General features: G+C 64.1%; 1 protein-coding gene across 2 annotated transcripts; it reads right to left on the bottom strand.

The window, feature by feature from the left end:
- Positions 1-3,608: 3,608 nt before the first annotated feature.
- Positions 3,609-18,915, bottom strand: RASGRP2 (RAS guanyl releasing protein 2). Of its 2 annotated transcripts, XM_062197778.1 has the most exons (17): positions 18,864-18,915; positions 16,966-17,108; positions 16,255-16,357; positions 15,729-15,791; positions 15,401-15,532; positions 14,647-14,797; positions 14,287-14,460; positions 14,065-14,181; positions 11,276-11,557; positions 10,455-10,532; positions 10,077-10,202; positions 9,701-9,816; positions 5,367-5,508; positions 5,083-5,119; positions 4,635-4,811; positions 3,815-3,879; positions 3,609-3,695 (listed from the first exon to the last, which is right to left on the bottom strand). In XM_062197778.1, the coding sequence occupies exons 2-16, from the start codon at positions 17,036-17,038 to the stop codon at positions 3,821-3,823; spliced, it is 1,830 nt and encodes a 609-aa protein (XP_062053762.1). In that variant the 5' UTR covers positions 17,039-17,108; positions 18,864-18,915; the 3' UTR covers positions 3,609-3,695; positions 3,815-3,820. The 2 variants fall into 2 exon arrangements, with proteins under 2 accessions (XP_062053762.1, XP_062053761.1); XM_062197777.1 differs by lacking the exon at positions 16,255-16,357 and having other exon boundaries at positions 15,729-15,781; positions 18,864-18,909.
- Positions 18,916-19,818: the final 903 nt, after the last annotated feature.

Raw genomic sequence — 19,818 nt, 5'->3', positions numbered from 1 at the left:
GCTGTCACCCAGCGCGGCGCCCCCGCCCCCCAGCCTCCTTCCAGCCTCCCCCGCCCCTCCGATCCGCTCCCCTCCCCCGATCGGCTCCCGCCCCCCGCCCGGCTCCGCCGCAGCCCCCCCTCCCATACCTGGTTCTGGGGGCGCCAGGAGCTGGAGGGTGGGGATCAGAGCCCCGGGGCTGCCCCGTCTCCGGCGGGTGGCAGGGCCGGGGCCAGCGGCGTCGGCCGCCTCGCGCCTCTCTCGTTCCCCGCCGCGTCCCCGCCCGCCCCGCCGCGGTGCCGCTCCGAGGAGGATGCTCCGCGAGTCAGGGCGGCTGCTCCCGCCGCCGCATCCCTGCAACACCGACTGACGGCAGCATCAGCACCAGCGCCCGCCCCCTGCGCGCACGCATTGGGCCACGCTGCGCTAACGGACGAGCGGCGCCGCCAATGGGAAGGCGCAGAGGCCGCCAGCCCGGCGGCTCCACGAGCCCAGCTCCCTCCCCCGTGCGGAACCCAGGCGTCCCGGCCCCAGGGCACGGAGCTCTTCCCCGCCTCTCGAAGGCCTTAGCCCCGGCGCCCGGGGCCCCAACCGGGCAGACGGCACCCCAGCCTCAGCGTCTTTGCCGGGAGCCCAGGCGCCCTAGCCTGTCGCCCACTGGGTCGGGCCCCTGAGTCCCGCACCACCACCATCCCCCATCCCGGTGGCGGGTCCGTGCGGCAGCGCCCAGGGCTGGGACAAACCATAGGAGAGGCTGTGGACCTGGACTTGGGCTCCGAGGCAGCGGGGCCCATGCGGGGTCTGGGCCGCAGTGCCCTCTGCTGGCTGCGCCCAGGGGCGGGTTTGGGCTGCAAGGAGCCTGGGGAACAGGAGCTCTAGCCACCGCTGCTGGGCAGGGCTTGGGGGCGGGGGGAGGGGGGGCGAAGGGGCAGGGCAGACCTGGTAGCTTGAGGGTTCCAGCCCTACCTCATGGGAATCCAAGTTTGAAACCAGACTCCTAGTGCTGCCTGGAACTCTGGGCTGCGGCAGGGGTGGGTTTGGGGCTGGGTTGCGGCTGCACGTGCCTGCTCACCGAGGCAGCCCCTCCAGTCGGGAGTTTCAGAGTGTGGGACTGCCCTGCAGGTCCCTAGGCGGGCGGCATCACCCTGCCTGTGGGGGGAGGGGCAGGGCACCCTGTCACTCATTCAGCTGCTGCAAGGTGCACCTCGCCTAGGGTGTGCCACAAAGTTGGACCCTGGGCTTCCAGAGGCGTGTGCACGCGTGTGCGTGTGCGTGCGTGTGCGTGTGCGCTAGCTCACGCCGGGACCCCGGTTTCATTGCAAGCTCTGTGATCTGCACAGCGGGTGGTGGCCGGCACTTCCTCAGCCTGGGGCACTAGGCAAGAGCGAGTACTTTCCACTACTCACGCCCGCATGTGCGCACGGGGCACACTCGCACCCACGCCTGGACACAGAGCATCCCAGAGGGACACTTGTAGAAATGGCCACCGTACTGAGACACCTACAGAAAGCACCTACTTGCCCAAGAACGTGCACACACAACTCATGCACACAGAGGCAAATACACGCCCGGGGTGGGGGGAGAGGTGCACTGGGGAGCCAGCCACAGCACCGTCCTGCCCCCAAGGCACTGCACTGAGGTGAACATGGCTGTCCGCCCACCAGGTCACCCCAGTCTGTGAAGGGGTGGCTGGGGGGCCCAGGTTGCAGGGCTGCAGAAGGGGATCCCAGAGCCAGGTCCCCACTGACCTTGAAGAGACCCTCGGGCCATCCCCACAAAGGCCACTGGAGGAGCCAAAGAAGCAGAACTGCTGAGTCAGGGCCTGTGGCTGTGAAATTGCCTCTCTGACCCCCCAGGCCACTGCCCTGCCCATCCCCCTCTGCCCCTCGTCCCGCAGCCTACACACACGCTGTTCACCATGCGCCAGGGCATCCCTGGACAGACAGACAGGTACTGTGACTCACAGAGACCTGGTTCCTCAGACATGCCTGGGAGCGGAGGAAGCGTGAGCACCTGCCTCTGGCAGTCCCCACCCCTAGCTTTGCCCATCAAGGGCAGGAAAGGTCAGCTGTAGCTGCTGCACCTCCCTGCCCCTCCCCCCACCCCCAAGCAGCTGGGACCCACCACTTCTAGACACACCCCCACTCCCACCCATCGTGGACACTGGGGTGACGTGCTGAGCACCCGCCCTTCTCCCGTGTGCACACGGAGAGAAGAAAATGCAGGGGAGAGGGCAAGCACCGCGTGTTTGTGCACACACATGCACACGGCACACACGTGAAGCGCAGACGCCAGACACACGCAACCACGGAAAGACGGGCACACGTCACATGACAGGCAGGGCACGCCTGGACACACACACACACACAGGGAAGAAGCCGGGCTGGGCTGGGGGGTGGTGGGGAGGGGAGCAGGGACGGAGGCAGCGGGGCGGGCGGTGCCGGAGCGAGAGCCGCTCTTCACAACACAATCGCCGTCTGTTGTTATAGCAACTCAGCCCCCAAATCGTGAAACGGATATTACAGCCTCACGAGGGGGGAAGGGCGGGAGGGGGCCGAGCAGGGACAGGGCTGGGGGACCCAAAAGGGGGCAAGGCTGCAGCTGACACCTGACCGGGAGGGAGAAGGGCGCCACCCAAAATAAAGACCAGGAAGTGGGGTGCAGGCGGAGAGCACGTGAGGTAAGGGGTCCCGGGGAGCCTTCTGGGGGACCTAGGCCACTGACAGGTCTGCAGAATGCATGCCTCCAGGTGGGTCTCCACTCCCACCCAGGCCACTCCCACAGCCACTGCGGGACACCCCCGCCCGGGGGGCTGGGTACGTAGCCCCCAGTGGCAGGGCGGCTGTCTGGGCTCGCACCCGGCTCTTCAGCATCTTCAGGGGACTCCCAGATGCGCCCACCCCACTCTGACCCCCAAAACCTCCCTGCCGCCTGCTCAGGAGGGAGGGAAGAGCAGCGGGGCGGGGCCGCCGGGGACTGAGAGCAGATCGATCCGCACTTGCTCTGGAAGTCCCTGTCCTTCCGGCTGGCGGCAGTACCAGGCCAGGAGCGGCACGGCCCCCACCCCGGGGCACGCAGGCCCTCGCAGGAGCCTATGGCTACCCGAGTCCCTTCCTCCACGACCCGCTCTGGGGCTGCCGTCTGCCTCCCAGGGTTCCGGCAGTGAGCGCCCGCCCCATCACTGAAAGTATTTGGGCAAAACCTGGAGGGCCACCTGTCAGCCAGTGAAATCCCAGCTGTGGGCCTTAGGCTCCGGTTATAGATGGCCACACGCCCAGCAATTCTGGGGTGCAAAGGTTTCAAGTTTTTAGATCCCCAGGTTTCTGGATTCCTCAAGATTCTAAACCATCTGCAAGATCCTTACGTTCCAAAGGTCTCTGGCGCTCAGGTCCCCTCCCCCAAGATTGCAGAAGCATCCAATTCCTGATCCGAATCCCAAGATGGTAGTCCCTAGAAGTCCGGCCCCACCCCACCCCAGGATTCTAGGCTCCGATGGGCCAGGTTAATTACACGGGCCATTTTATTCCATCTGGAAAATACAAATATTCACAAGAGTCTGTACAATCTTAGGGACGCCAGCCCTGGCCCTGCCCTCAGCTGCATGCCACCCTCACACCCACCCCCAGCCCCAGCCTCCTGCCCCAGCACCCCCAGGCCCCCTGCTCTGGTCCGAGTCTTTTCTCCAAGGCAGGGGGGAGTCCTTGATCCAGGCACAGCTGGGAAGGGAAAAACAGACGTGGTAAGAAAGACGGCCACCCTCCAGGGCCCCTGGGGGAGCCAGCCATCGCCCACAATCCCCCACTCCATCCCAGCCTGCAGCCGTGGGGGGACTCACCAGCTGTCACAAGTGGATGTCAAACACCCCGTCCTCCACCGCCTGCACCTCCTCCTCTCGTATCTCTGCAGGGGCAGGGGTGGCTGTCGCAGGACCCTCCCCTCCCCACCCGGGCCAGGACCTGGGACCGCTCCACAGCCCTTCCCCTGCTCACGGAAGGCACCCGCCCCCTCCCGGAAGCAGACCCACCGCCAGAAATCAATTCCCTTGAATGACCTAACGACCCGATGTGTGAGGCTCCTTTTCTAAGTTTTCCTTTGGCCACGGCTTTTTTTTTTTTTTTTTTTTTTTTTTCAAGCCCGGGATCTGCCAGCGCACTTTGCTTAACCGTCCATTTTGTGCGTACGTCACATCTCAGACCCCAGTGCTCTCGGAAGGCTCAATGCAAATGGTTTCCCTTCTATTTCTGGGGCCTCATGCCCTGTGCCTGCCTCTATTTTTGAGGACGGTTGTGGTCAACTGCCTCGCCCCAGGTGAACACAGCCGTGCAGACCGTCCTGGGCAGAACCATTGTCTGGTGAGCTGTCATGCAGCAAACCCATCCGAGGCCACCAGGGGCCCCAGGAAGGCGAGCAGGGCAAATGCAGGCACACGGCTCCCAGAGCCCCCATCCTTCCTCAGGCCCTCTGACAAAATAGCGTGCGGCTAGAATCGCCAAGTCTCTGGCTTTGCATTTCTTTATGAAATGGGGTCTCCCTCCTCCCCAGCCTCGGTGGTCAAGGGCCCCACAGCACCTCTGGTACTGATAAGTTCGTACTCTGCCCCCAGCGGCCCTGCCCCCTCCCCTCACAAGCCAGCACAGAATGGGGCTCCCTCTTACCTGGAGGCCGGGAGCCTCGCCTGCCCGGCCGGGGCAGGGAGAAGCTGAAGGCGCGGTGGTGGCTGTGTGTGGGAGAGGGGGAGGGCGCGGGCCCCTCCAGACTCACACTCTGGGCCCTGCGCCGGCACTCCACCGACAGGCGGTCCTTGCACTGTTTGTGGCAATTCACGCCACAGGCTGCGAGGGGCCGGGGTGCTGGTCAGAACCTGCAGGCCTGCGTGTCTCCCTAGGTTCCCTGCCGCCCCACCAAAATAAGAGCCTCTTCCCAGCGTGCTGTCTTCATCCTCACTGCCAGTCTTCTCCGAGGCTTTCTGCCCCTAGCCAGCTGCCTCACCAAAATAAACACCCTTCCCATTAATTAGCCTCCGTTCCAAGCGGATACTTCCTGGCCAACCGCCCCACCAAAATCAAAGTCCCGGCCCCAGACACCCGGGCCAGCCGCGCTCACCTCTGCATTTGAGGCCCTGCTTGTAGATACCCAGGATCTGCAACAGGGGGGGGGGCATGCTGGTGGGGGTGGGAGGAGCTTAGAGGCGATGACTCCACCTCCTTCCTCTGGACAGCGGGGGGGGGGGGTGGGGGGGGTGGGGGGGGTGGGGGGGTGGGTAGAACCCACCTCAGGGCCAGGGCAGAGGGCGAGAGAGCAGGCAGGTGGAGTTAGCAAGAGGCGCTCTGCGGAGCCGGCTCCAGCAGGGGCGGGGCCAGGCCTGGAGAGGGGCCGGGGAGGCTCACCAGGGTTTTGCAGTGGCGGCAGGCGACTGGGCGCAAGGAGCTGCTCTCCTGGAAGTTGTGCACGAAGCCCATGCGGCCGCCCAGCACGGAGCTGGAGCGCAGGAAGTAGGAGACCATCTCCTCCCTGCTGATGCAGCCGTCCCTGCGGGGCGGGGGGAGCCTCAGCTCCGGCGCGCCCCGGGACCACCGACCCACGGGGAGACGCCCTCCCAGACCGGTCCTCGCGACCTCTGGCCTGGGCCCTGGTGCCGGGAAGAGGAGGCGCACCAGGCTGGGAGTGCGGGACACGGGGCGGCGGCCACTGGCAGCTGTGTGCTCTGGGTGCCTGCCTGCCCGGTCCACAGTGAAAAGCCTAGGGGACCATCGGGCTGGGGTCCCCAAGGTGTACTCCGCACAGGCCAGTCGGAGCCCTCAGGGTTGGCAGCTCGCTGAGGGGCTGAGACGTGGGAGAGCCGCGGCCGGCTCCCTCTCGCTTACCCCTGCCAGAAAGACACCCCTAAACCAGGGTTCTCCCCTCCCCCAGGCCTTGGCGTTGGGCCCCTTTTCCCGCCTGTTAGTGTGTTCCAAGGACGGAAGGAGCACGTGTCCTGGACAGGGACCCCAGTTCAAATCCCAGCTCCACTTCCCAGCCACAAGACCTGGGATGGCACATCGCCTTATACCCTGGTTCCCTCACCTAGGACTCCTCACAGAGATCGAGTGAGTGGACGCGCCGGGAGCCCTGACAGCGTGTCCATGCCACCAGGGGTCACTCCCATCTGGCCAGCCCGTATTTGCAACCCCCACCCACTGAACTTGGAAGTTCCTGGGCAGTCCAGGTTGATCCTTCAAACCAGCGGGTACAGGGGTAACTGTCCCCTTAGGAAAAAAAATAGAAACTAGATTTCTACCTCTCGGGGCACTGAGAACACTCAAAACAGAATTATAAAAGTATCTGGGAAAAGGGAATAAGTTCGTAATCTTAAGAGGCTGAGGGTCTTTCTACAAAAAACACAAATCCAAGAAGCAAAAAGGAAAAGACTGACATATCGAACACACAGAATTTTCAAAACTTTATGTGAAAAAAGACAACATAAATGACACACAGGGAGAAAATATTTGCAAACACATTCAACAACAAAGGGTTAATATATATCCATTAACAGATTCGGAAAATCAATGAGAAAAAGACCAACACATCCAGTAGAATAATGGACAAAGAATATGAACAGGCAATTAACGGAAGAAATATAAGTGGCCGATAAATATGTGAGAAAGATACCCTACCCCCATTAGTATTAAAGAAATGCAAATTTAACCAAGACACCATTTGCCAACGAGACTGGCAAAATTGTAAAGCTTATTATAGCACCCACTTTTGGCAAGGAAATTGGGAAACAGGCACTTGTACGCTGCTGCTGGGGGGTGCAAACTGGTGCAACCTCATCTGAGGTCAGTCTGGCAGCCTCTCTCCTAATTTAGAATGTGCATATCTTTTGATCCAATTATCCCACTTCTAGGAATTTCTCCCACAGAAACACTGGCCTGAGTGCGCGAGTACAAGGAGGTTCTCAGCGGTATGGAGAGGAAGAACAGGGAAAAAACGAGCCGTCTCTGTGCCCATCAGCAGGAAGACGCGTAGGTAAATGATGGGCCAGCCGCACGCTAGAATGCTCTGCAGCTGTTCCACAGAACCAGCTTGTTCTAGATGACTCCACATGGAAAGATGTCCATGACAAAGGGTTTAGTGGAAAACAAACAAAAAAATGCCAAAAAAAAAAAAAAAAAGAGCAAAGTGAGCAGTTCCATCAAACAGTGATTTAAAAAAAAAAAAAAAAAAAAAAAACAAGCAGAGACCACAATGCTACAAATACCTAAATGCTGGTTAAAAATATACCGAAAAGCTCATGCAATGCGTAGGTGGTTTTGCGAGAAGGAGAGGGACAGCCCCAAGTTCCAGAGGAAGCTTCCGGGGGGGGGGGGGGAGCAGTGAGCCCAGTGAGCTCATGCTGGTCCGGGAGGGAGGCAGCTGCGGGGGGCTGGAGGCCAGGCCTGGGGCCTGTGTCAGGTGGAGAGCTAAGGTCTGTCCCAAGGGAGAGTCTGGGAAGACCTGGGGCCCCTCCCGCCCAGGGAGCTGACCTCAAACTCCTCTCTGCCTCAACTCTGGGAGCAGAAATGAAGAAACTAAACCCTAGCCACAGGCGGGACAGCATTTATCCTGTCCCCCGGGTCGTCCACGGAGCAGACGCCAACATCTCTATCAATCTGCAGGTGCCTGAGGAAAAAAAGGCCGGGAAGGGCCCGTCCACGGCCAAAGCGCTGCCTCTGATCCTGGCATTAATTCTGGGAGTCCTGGGCCGGCGCCGTGGTGCAGCGGGATAAGCCCCCGGCGACATCAGCGTCCCACATGGGCGCTGGTTCTAATCCCAGCTGCTCCACTTCCGATCCAGCTCCCTGCTATGGTGGCTGGCAAAGCACTGGAAGACGGCCCAAGTGCGTGCAGCCCTGCCACCCACGTGGGAGACCCGGATGGAGCTCCTGGCTGGCTGCTTCTACGCTTGGGGGTGATCAGCAGATGGAAGATCTCTCTCTCTCTTTTCCCCTCTCTATCTGTAACTCTGCCTTTCAAATAAATAAATAAGTGAATTTTAATAATAATAAAAAAAAATCCAGGGCCAGCGCGGTGGCACAGCCAGTAAAGCTGCCGCCTGCAGCACCGGCATCCCATTGGAGCGCCTTCACGTCCCAGCTGCTCCACTTCCAATCCAGCTCCTTGCTAATGCACCTGGGGAAAGCAGCAGAAAATGGCCCAAGGGCTTGGGCCCCTGCACCCATGTGGGAGACTTGAAGAAGCTCCTGGCTCCTGACTTCAGCCTGGCCCAGCCCTGGCCATTGCAGCCATGTTTGGGAGTGAACTAGCGGATGGAAGATCTCTCTTTCTCTCTGTCTCTCCTTCTCTCTCTCTAACTCTTTCAAATAAAATAAATAAATGTTAAAAAAAAAATCCTGGAGTCTCTGTTCCTGGGGAAAGAGGGAAAGAACTTCCTCTTCTTATTTTCTTTTGCTTTTTCTTCTTTTTTTTCATTTCTTTAAATACTTTGTACAGGCCAGCACCACGGCTCACTTGGCTAATCCTCCGCCAGCGGCGCCGGCACCCCGGGTTCTAGTCCTGGTTGGGGCACCAGATTCTGTCCCGGTTGCCCCTCTTCCAGGCCAGCTCTCTGCTGTGGCCCGGGAGTGCAGTGGAGGATGGCCCAAGTGCTTGGGCCCTGCACCCCATGGGAGACCAGGAGAAGCACCTGGCTCCTGGCTTCGGATCAGCGTGGTGGGCCGGCTGCAGTGGCCATTGGGGGTTGAACCAAAGGAAGGAAGACCTTCCTCTCTCTCTCTCTCTCACTGTCTAATTTTGCCTATAATATATATATATATATACACATATAGTTTGTACACTATAAACTTATTATCTCGCCATTTTTTGTGGAAATTTTTAAAAAGCATGTTTTTGACATTCAGGTAACGTTTTAAAAATGCATCAACCCAGGATGGATTATAAGTCTTGATTGGGGTTTTGTCTGCTCAGCAGAAACAGGGCACGGAGGGGAGTGGCGGGGGCATCGTGTTTAACCTACGTCCGAGAACCAGCTGTTTTTCTAAATTGTCAGCATGGGAACTGTTGATAAGCAAGTAGGTGCTGCTAATTCCAGGCCTTTATATCTGTTCATTAAAACCGGCTGCCCACGAGCTCGGCTTGCCCACTCCTTCTGCCAGCTGTGAGCCGGACAAATACAGCAGCATGTGTGCCACAGCCTCCCCAAGACTCAAGAGGAGCCTCTCCGGCCCTCCACCCCATCTGTCTGGCCTGGCAAGCTAATTCAAAGCCTCCCCCCATCCAAAATAATCAGACCCCTGGGGTCTGCAGCACCCCGTAAGGAAGCACCAGTTCGAGTCCCGGCTGCTCCACTTCCGGTGCAGCTCCCTGCCAATGCGCCTGGAAAAGCAGCGGAGGACGGCCCAAGCGCTCCTGCCCCTGCACCCACGTGGGAGATCTGGATGGAGCTCCAGGCTCCTGGCCTCGGCCTGGCCCAGCCCCGACTGCCGCAGCCGTTTGGGGAGTGAGCCAGCAGGTGGAAGATCTCTCTGTGTCTCTCCCTCTCCCTCTCCCTCTGTTGCTCTGCCTTTCAAACAGACAAGTAAATCATTAAAAACAGTACTGCTCAGGGCCCTCCCCACGGTAGGAGCGTCCCCGGCCAGGCCGAGGTTGTCTGCTTCGACGGCCTCGACTTGCACCAGGTGAACGGAAGCCTGAGGAAGCACGCCGGGCTGCCTGCCCCCCCTCGGCCCCCAGCCCTCCTCACTGGTTCTGGTCGAGGTCCCCAAAGGCGCTGAGGTAAGGAAAATTCCCACGGATGATCTGGAATTCTTCCTGCGAGATATGGCCGTCGCCGTCGACGTCGAAGTTCCGGAACACAGACTGGGGTCCACGGGGCCAGGGCAGGGCAGAACAAAAGGAACAGGCACTCTCAGTGCACCAAGGCGTCTCTGAGGGTGTCCCCGCCCCAGCCGCAGCCGCGGGCAGGCACCTCGGGCCAGACAGCCAACCTGCGCTTCCTGGGGACTGAGCACTGGCCCCTGGACTCAGCACTGGCGCCGGCTCCCAGGGCTCTGCTCCGGCGCCAGCACACTTTGCCCCCCTCCCATCCCCCAACGGCTCAGGCTCCCAGTGAGTCTCACCTCCACCATCTTCTCGATGTGCTCCACCACCAGGGCCTGGTCCAGCTTGGGCTTAGCAGCCGAGGTCCACGCCTCCAGGAGCACAGCGGGCCGCGGAGGCGGCGTGCAGCTGGTGGGGCTGGTTGGCTGTGGAGATGGTCAGGACTGAGCTGGGAGCCAGAAACGGGGGGAGCCCAGAGGAACAGGGAGGGGGATCCCCTGGCAGGGGGTGGACGCACACAAAGAGGGCGGTCCCCTGGGGGAGCGGACGCACACCCAAGGCCACTGCCCCCACCCTAGGACTCCCGGCAAGTGAGGTGGCTTCCAAGAACTTCTCCTGTCCCCACGGCCTGGGACTCGGGTGGGGCCGGGCGAAGCGGCAGGGAGTGCGTCTCTCACCGAAGACTTGGAGCGCGGCTCCCGCTGCAGCGACAACTGGTACAGCTCATCCTCCGTCTGATACTGATCCAGAGACACCTGGGACACACGGCTTCGCTCACATCCCCTGGCCCTGCTGCGGCCAGGAGCCCCCAGCTCAGTCCCGGGCCCAGGCCAGGAACCAGACTCAGGGCAAAGCTCAGCTTCGAACACAGCCAGACAACCGCAGGCCGGCCTCGCGCGCGCACACACACACACACACACACGCGTGACCACAGCCTGGCCCCACACCCTGAACGCCACACGCTGCCAAGATGCCAGCCGCGACGCCAAGTCAGAACCCAGCTTCCAGCTCTGAGACTCATCCAAAAAGCGGCTCCGATTTCAAGAGCTGAAGCCACGAAGAGTTCACTCTGAACCCGCCAGCCTAAGCTCCCACCAGCCCCACATCTAGAACGTTCTCAAGCTCAGACCTAGAACCCAGCCCCCACCCCAGATCTCAAGACTGAGTACAAGGCCAAGCCCACGACCTTGCTGGGGGCCCAGGACCCTGTGGAGAAACCACTGCCGCGCGCGAATCCAGTTTGTCCCCAACTTTGAATGCAGCCCCCCTGCCGAGCAGTCACTCAGGACCAGACCCAGCCTCAACGCTGGCCTTCAGTGCACCAGCCAACCCTGACATCAGACCTCAGCCCACAGAGGCTGGGACCACCTCAGCGTGCACTCCGAGCCCTGGAGCCCGGGCTGCGTCTCGGTCCCATGACCAGAACCCAGCGCCCAAGGCCAAGCCCACAGCCAGGACCAGCTTGGCTGTCCCGCAGCTCCTCGGCCCGGCCGCTCACCGTGAGCAGGCTCAGCAGGTCGGGGTTGGCTTGCACGGGTGGCCGCAGGCTGGTCACCATGGCCAGCTCCTCCAGGATACTGAACAGCTGCTTCATCTTGGCCCCGTTGAGCCGCGTCCGCGCGGGGTCCAGCCAGTCGGGCAGTGCCAGCTGCAGGGCCACCAGGTCCTTGAGGTGCACACCCAGGATGGGGAAGCGGAAGCCCACGCAGGCTGCCAGACGCCGCCGGTAGTTGCCATAGTTGCCTGTGGCCGTCACTAATTCGGTCAGCCCTTCCCAGAGCTGGGGGGCAGAGGACAAGGGTCACGCATGCGCATATGTGGGCATCGACACACACGAACACACACCGCTCAACCCTTCCCGCCTCAGCCCCGGCAACGTGGGTGCAGAGGCGGAATGAGGGTCAGAGACAGGGGAAAATCCCCCCACTCCGCACTGGCTCCGCAGGCCCTGGAGGTCAGAGTTCACAGGTCGTGAACTCAAGGCAGCACCCACTGCCAAATACCACAGTTCTACAGCGGGCCCAGGCGCAGGCCAGCGTCCACGCTGACAGATGAGCAAGGCCCAGGCGCAGGCCAGCGTCCACGCTGACAGATGAGCAAGGCCCAGGCGCAGGCCAGCGTCCACGCTGACAGATGAGCAAGGCCCAGAATGCCCAAAGCAGGCAGCATCCCAGTGTCCAACACACAGATGCATCAACGGGGTGGGCTCCACAATGGGATATCACGCAACACTGAGAATGAATGAACACCGGCTCCGCCCAGCAGGGTGCAAAGAATCTTCAGAACCAGTGGGAGGGAGGACACAGGACAATAGAGTAACACACAGGAGGCGCTGCAAAAGGTTTGTGGCAAACGGCATGAAAAAGGAAGCTGGCGCAGTGGGCGCCGTGGCACAGCGGGTAGAGCCGCCGCCTGCAGTGCCCGCATCCCATATGGGTGCCGGTTCTAGTCCTGGCTGCTCCACTTCCGATCCAGCTCTCTGCTGATGGCCTGGGAAAGCAGTGGAAGATGGCCCAGATGCTTGGGCCCCTGTACCCGTAAGAAGCTCCTGGCTCCTGGCTTTGGATCGGTGCAACTCCAGCCATTGCGGCCATTTGGGGAGTGAACCAGCAGATGGAAGACCTCTCTCTCTCTCTCTCTCTCTCTCTCTCTCTCTCTCTCTCTCTCTCTGCCTCTCTGTAACTCTGCCTTTCAAATAAATAAATAAATCTCAAAAAAAAAAGTAAGTGGGGGGGGGGGTTGGTGTTGTGACACAGAGGGTTAGGCTGCAGCCTGCAACGCAGGCCCGCACCGTCAGAGGGCTTGTTCCAGCCCCAGCTGCTCCACTTCCAACCCAGCGCCTTGCTAACACACCCGGGGAATGCAGAAGACGGCCCAGGTGCTTAGGCTCCTGCCACCTGGGTGAGAGACCAAGATGGAGTTCTTGGCTCCTGGCTTTGGCTTGGCCCAGCCCTGGCTGTTGGAGGTATCTGGGGAGTGAACCAGTGGATGAAAGATCCTTCTCTCTCTCTCCCTCCCTCCCTCCCTCTCTGTTGCTCTGCCTTTATAATAAATGAATCTTTCTTTTAAAAAAAAAGTTGATTTTGGCATAAAAAAATTTGAAATCCATGCATAGTTTTTTCATAACATGCTCAGTCCATAAATTTTTGAAGACCTCTCGTACGCATGGACGTCAACATTTTTGCACCAAAATCAACTTTTTACGTTTTAATTTCCTCGAGAGGCAGAGAGACAGAAAACAAAAGCCCCTGCACTGGTTCTCTCCCCATCATGCCCCTGGGCTGGGCCAGGCAGAGTCAGGAGCCAGGAACTCAGTTTGGGTATCCCATCCCGCCCCCAAGGGAGGCAGCGGCCTAAATCCTTGAGCCACCCCTGCCATCTCCCAGGGTCTGGAGCTGGGATCCAAATCCAGGCGCCCCAGCCTGGGAGGCAGGCGCCCCAAGAAGTGCCCTAACTCCTGCCCCCAACACCGGCCCCTGGTAAGAACTGCTCCATCCACGCACCCGTTGAAATTCCCTCACGTTGCCCCATGTGAGAAAACACTAAAAGGAAGAAGCACAAGCTTCGGGGTCGGGCAGGACCGAGGGTCCCCACTCCGCCCCTTTCATTGTGTGGCCCGGGAAAAGCATTAAGACCCCCCCCCACCCCGAGCTTCAGTTTCCAGGACAGGACCCCCATGCCGCTGGGGGCCCGCCCCTCCCCAGCCCCTCAGGACAGCACCCCCATGCTGCTGGGGGGCCCGCCCCTCCAAGACAGCACCCCCATGCTGCTGGGGGCCCGTCCCTCCCCCACCCCTCCAGGACAGCACCCCCATGCTGCTGGGGGGCCCGCCGCGCCCACGCCCCTCCAGGACAGCACCCCCATGCTGCTGGGGGCCTGCCTCACCCCCACCCCTCCAGGACAGCACCCCCATGCTGCTGGGGGCCCATCCCTCCCCCACCCCTCCAGGACAGCACCCCCATGCTGCTGGGGGCCTGCCTCACCCCCACCCCTCCAGGACAGCACCCCCATGCCGCTGGGGGCCTGCCTCACCCCCACCCCTCCAGGACAGCACCCCCATGCTGCTGGGGGCCCGCCCCTTCCCCGCCCCTCCAGGACAGCACCCCCATGCCGCTGGGGGCCTGCCTCACCCCCACCCCTCCAGGACAGCACCCCCATGCCGCTGGGGGCCCGCCTCACCCCCACCCCTCCAGGACAGCACCCCCATACTGCTGGGGGCCCACCCCGCCCCCGCCCCTCCAGGGCAGCACCCCCACGCTGCTGGGGGCCGCCCCACCCTCCAGGCACCTGGACGGTGTCGGCACTGAGGTGGCTGTGGGTCTCTCTGAGCCGGGCGATGGAGCTGTGGCTCAGGCCCCCGACCACGGCCATCAGCGTGTTGAAGTTCTGCAGCTGCAGCAGCTTCTGTGGGCGGGGACGGAGGCACCGAGTCACCTCCAGGCCCAGCACTCAGCCCGGCCGGCCGTCCTGGCCAGCCGCCAGCAGGGCGGCCCGGGGCGGGGCAGGCACCTCTGCCACGTGGACGAAGTGCGTGATGACCAGGGCCCGCTGGGGGGCGGTGGGTTTGCCGAGGACCATGAGCTGCACCCACTGGGAGACGCTATTGAAGAGGGCGATGAACCTCTCCAGCACGGGGTTGTCCACGGTGCAGCCGTGAGTCACAAAGCTGTGGTAGTCCTGGAACTGCGGGCAGGCGGGCGTGGCCTCAGCGCCGGCCAGCCTCTCCCCCCACCCCGCCAACGGCCACGCTTCACCCTCCAGCTGTCCCTCGGTGGTCACACTGATACCCGCAACTCACCACGAGTGCCCCAGGGACCCCGCCCCTCCCGGCCGCCCACGCCCAGCCCACGCCGAGCCCTCGGGCCACACCAGGATCTTGCAGAAGGAGCGGTACTCCAGGTAGGTGAGGTGTTCCGCCAGCTCCATGGGCTCCAGGTGGTCGAACAGCAGCGACATCTTGCGCTTTTTCTGTCCCACCGGGTTCCGTTGGGTCACCTGCCGCTTCCACTTGTAGGTGGGGCTGGGGGGGGCAGGAGTAGGGAGCCCTTTGCTGGAGACGCCCATGGCTTGTGGCCCCCACACTCACACTGACACGCCACTCAAGCTGTGTGAGCCACTGTCCCAGACTCGGATGGCCCCAGGCCCTGTCTTCCCCCTGGTCATGCACTGAACACACGCTTATGCCCAACGTGCTCTGTGCCAGGCGCTGGAAACACAGAGCTGAGCCAGGCACCGTGCCTGCCCCTGCGGAGCTCACAGACAAAGGACACGCGTGCCAGGGGCCACGGAGAGAACGGGGCGGGGAGACCAGGCAGCCTCCCATCGGGGCTGCGTCGAGGTGACCCAGAGAGGCTAGCGAGGGCAACGGACGGCAGGGGCTCAGACAACGGGCTGGGGGGCTCGTGGTGTCGCTGCGGTTACCAGGTGCCTGGGATGGGCACTGGGCTGTGGGTCAGGAAGCAAGGCCACGCCGGCCTGAGCCACCAAGGGCCTTAATGGCCAGGCGGGGGGTTCTGAAGGCAACAGGGAGCCATGGAAGGTTTCTTAAACAAGAGAGTGACGGGACCCTCACTCATTGAAATCAACATTTATTAGGTGCCGCCCTCCGAGCTGCCCCACGCACACGCTGTCAATGTCGATGAGGCTGCTGTGCCGCCGGTTCCCCTCTTGGTCCAGGAGAGCCTTCAGCTCTTTAATCTGCTCGGCCAGCTCCGGGTTCAAGTCGAACTCCGCCGGGAATGCCGAGATCCAGTACCTGGCAGAGGGGCAGGGTCACCCTCAGCGGCCCTTCCCCCCCCCCACCAGTGCCAACCCCATCTAAATCGGAGACGAGGACCCCAAACAGGACCAAGGGCCTCAAACCGAGGACCCAGGTGAGCCCTCCCTCCACTCCCGCAGCAGGGCAGGGCCCGCGGGGAGGGGCCCAGGCGGGGGGTGGGGGGCAGACTCACCTGACCAGGTGGCAGGTTTTCACCTGCAGGGAACTGGAGTTGTCCTTCCGGGACTGTTGGTAGGTGAAGCGGGGTTAAGGAAGACAGAGATGGAGCCTAGCTCTAGACAGGGAGACAGGCGCGGGGGCGGAGTTCAGAGGGAGGCTGGGGGCGGGGCCTGCGCCCTGGGAGACCCTCTGGGGGCGGGGCCTGGACTCTGGCCTGGGACGGAAGTTCTGAAAAGGGATTAAGGAAGGCACCGCCGGGGTCCTGGGAGGCTGCTGGGCGGGTGGGGAGGAGGCCAGGGCGGCTGTGGGAGGGGGAGCAGGTAGCAATGGCCGGAGGCCGAAGGCAGGACCCGCGCCCTGGGAGGCCAGCCAGAGCGGGGGTCCAGGCCGGGCGCAGGGTCGGGTTCGAGACTCCCGCGAGGCGGAAGGCAGCGCGGGGGGGGGGGGGGCGACAGCCTGGGGGCGGGGCCTGAGTCCCGAGAGGAGGGGAGGGGGGAGCCCAGGCCAAGCCAGGGCGCTGCCGGGCCCACCAAGGATATATGTGGAGCAGTTTGGCCGCCAGCTGAGAGGAGGGGATGTACCAGGGATGCATCATGAGGAACATGCGCACCAGCTGCGGGTCCCGCACCTTCCCGGAGTCGTCTGGCGCGGAAGGTCCAAGGGGGCGCGCTGACCCGCGGCCCAGCAGCTGCCCGCGGCGCGCCCCCTCCCGGCCCCGCCCACCTCCTGCTTTCCCCGGGACCCCAAACCAGCAGGCCAGTTAGCAAGGAAAGGTGGAGTGGGGCCGGGATAAGGCAGGGTCCGAGGAGCTGGACGAGCGGCGCGACGTCCGAGGGGAACCAGCTGGGGCGGAAGGAGCCTGGGTTCCCCGGGGTCAGGAATCCAGAGGTCACTTCCTGAGTGCTGGGGGAAGGGGCACCCCCTTCACCAGATAAGCCGCCCCCCCCCCCCACCCTCATCAGCCGGAAACAGCTCCCAGGCCGGAGACGGCGAGTTCCTCCGGATCCCCGGGGAGACAGATAACGCCCCTCGCGTGTTGGAGGGTGGGACCCGGCGCTGCCTCCCCCGCCGGCTGCGAAGGCTGGGGAAGGGGCTGCCAGCAGCCCGTGCGCCCCTCTACCCTGTGATGAGGAGGGGGCTTTCCTTGGAGACGCTGCAGGATGCGGAGCTGGGGGGGGGGGGGGTCCGGGCCAGGGGTCCACCCAGGGAGGCAGGGGCCCGGGTTCCGTGTGCCCTCCTGCGCCACTCACCAAAGGCTTCGATGCAGCCGCGGAGCAGCTCCTCCACCGTGCAGCCCTTGTCCAGGTCCAGCGTGCACGCCATGGTCGCCGGCGCCCGCGGGCTAGGCCCAAGCTGCTCTCCGGGAGGCTCCCGAGGGACTCAGCCCCGACCCCTGTCCCGAGAGAGACGGAGCGGGAGTCTGCGGAGGCGCGGGCCGGGGCCGCGGTGCTGCGGGCGGGGATGGGACGGGGCGGGGCGGGCACGCCCCCTGCTGGGCAGGGGCGGAGTTGTCCGCTGCAGCCACTCCCGGGGTTAAACGGTCTGGCCTGGGATGGTGCAACCCTTCAGTTGGGAAACGGACCTCCGAGAGGCTTCCGGCCCACCCTCGGAGTCACGGGAGGCCCAGAGGCTCCACGAGAATGGGAAGGAGCCGGGACTGCAGGGGCGGGTTGCACCCGGGTCCCCCGCGGGCCGGCTCTCCTGGCGCTGCTCCCCGGAGGCACCTGCAGCAGCACCCCACGGCTCCGCTCCGCGCCCCCCCGCTCCCCTCCCTCCGCGCCTCCCTTCCCCCGCAGGGTTATTTTGGGAACCCAGAGCCTGAGGGGACCTCGGAGGAATGTCTCCCTGAGATGGGAGGGGGAGGAGGGAACCCAGGCGTCCTGCCCGCATCGCTCCCTCCGGGGCGCCTAGGGAGGGGAGGCGGGGCTGCGGCGGCCCACAGGGGCCTGCCGCTGGCGAAGCGGGCTGGAGTGGCGGGGAGCATTCCTGGGGCGGGGGTGGGGGCGGGGGAGCCCTTTTCGGCCGGAGGCGTCAGCGGGAGGCCTGAGCCTGGGAACCGCGCGCTCCCGAGCCACCTCCGAGAAGGCCCCAGGGGGTCCGAGCTCGGCCTCTCCGCACACCAGCCTCCTCCCTAGCCCGGCTCGGGACCCGGTCCCTGACCCTGCACATGGGAACCGTGAGCGCACACGGAGTAGGGTGCCCAGAAGGGGGCGCCAGCACGCGGGGGAGGGGAGTGGCCACACCGGCAGCCACTCCGGTGACTGGCAGGGGGTCCTACGCACTCCAGCAGGGACAGACCCTCCGTAGTCACCAGAGACTGGGGACCTCCGCTGGGGTGCAAGAAGGCCCCTCTCGCCCACGCCCGGGCCGCGGGCACTCGCCTCCTGTGGGCCGTCTCGCGCACACAATGGCACCCACGCCCGTGCGCACCTGCGTGGAGGACGCTCCGGCGCACAACCCCAGATCATCCCCCACTCCGTGCACGAGGGCGCCTCCTGAGCCGGGCCCACCTCGACTCCCGCAGCACTAGCGCTCTGACACCCGCACACGTGTGCACACGGCCGAGGCACGCGTCTCAGCGTGCACACTCCCCCCACACATGCACACACCCCCGTCAGCACGCACACGCCCATCCCGAGCCCCCCAGCCGTCCGCGGTCCAGGGCCCGCCCTGCGGCCCCGTGCACTGACTCCCCTCACTCCCAGACCTGGCAGAGCCTAGCCCCACCGAAGGGTGCCCGCCCCCACACGCACTGCCCCCGGCGGGGGGCTCGGGGAGCTCCTCCGTGGAGTTGGTCCTGCGGACTTTTCCTGGGAGCCACGCAGAGCCCCGCCCTCCTGGTTCGTCTGCTTCCTCGCTGTGTGACCTTGAGAGTCACTTGGCCTCTCCGAGTCTCTGTTTTCGCATCTGTCCAATGGGGACTCGCGGGGGAAACGCGGCCGGGAGGGGCCCTCGCGCCGCGGGGTCCCCATCCCGCCGGTGGTCCAGCACGCCTCGGCTCTCGAAGCAGCACCCTCCTACCCGCGAGCGGAGCCGCATAACCCCCACCCACCCGCAGCCCCGGGCCCTGCAGGACCGTCCTGGGGGCATCCCGGGGGCCGCGCCCTCCTTGGCCCAGCGCCCTGCCCGCGCTCGCTCGCTCACTCACTCTTGGGACCCACCGCAAGGAGCCCGCACCCGGCCCTGCCGGCGCCAGCTCGGTGCACTCCCGCCCGCCGGCCTCGCTGCGGCTGCGGCTCCCGCCCGCTCTCCGCGCCCCGCCCCCGCGCCGCCGCCGCCCCCTCCCCTCCCCTCCCGCCCCTGCGCCGGGCTCCGCAGCGCGGGCTGCGCCTCCCCCACCGGGGGCTCCCTCTGCCCCGCACGCGGAGGTCCCTGCGGCAGCTTAACCCCTCCCCTGCCGCGCCGCCCGGGACGCCGAGGCGGCGGGCGGGGGGCTGCGCCACGGCGGTGCCGAGGGTGGGTGGGCGAAGGCCGGGCTGCGGGGGACGTGGAGGGGGGAAACTAATCCGAGGGCGCTCTCCCCTCAACCCTGGGCGCCCCTCTGCCCCCCCCCACCCGCCTGGGTGTCGGGGGAGGAAACCGGGAGGGGCAGGAAGCGGACTGCGGTGGGGAAGGGGCGCCCCGCCCAGCCCCCGGCCCGGGTTCCTGTTTTCGAGACAAACCGTTCCCACGGGGCTAGCCCGTCCCCGGGCCGGGCGTCTTCCTGCGGGCGGCGGGCGGCTCGGGCCTGGTGCAGGTCTCGGGCGTGGGGGCAGCGGGTCTTTGGGTGGGGGGGAGGGGCTAGGGCAAGATGGGAGCGTTTTGGGCAGAGGAGTCGGGCAGGCAGGCTCAAAATGCGGCTACCTGGAGACGCGGCCTCGGTGTCTGGGGGCGGACCCCCGGAGGCCTGGCTCCCCACAGGCTGGGGAAGGGGCAGCAGCGGGCGGCGCAGGCTGGAGGCCTGTACCCCGGCGGGGGGGGGGGAACTTGGGAGGGGCAGCAGCAGGCGGTTGGGGTCCCCGTAACAGCTTCCGGCCGTTTGGGTTCAAGCACACTCACTGTGAAACCACCGGCCCCAAACCTCCCTGCCGGGCTCGCCCCTCCCCTGCACCCCCAGGTTGCTA

This window comes from Lepus europaeus, chromosome 7 (genome assembly GCF_033115175.1).
Source record: "Lepus europaeus isolate LE1 chromosome 7, mLepTim1.pri, whole genome shotgun sequence".
Lineage (NCBI taxonomy): Eukaryota > Metazoa > Chordata > Mammalia > Lagomorpha > Leporidae > Lepus > Lepus europaeus.
This window is presented reverse-complemented; position numbering and strand designations above follow the sequence as displayed.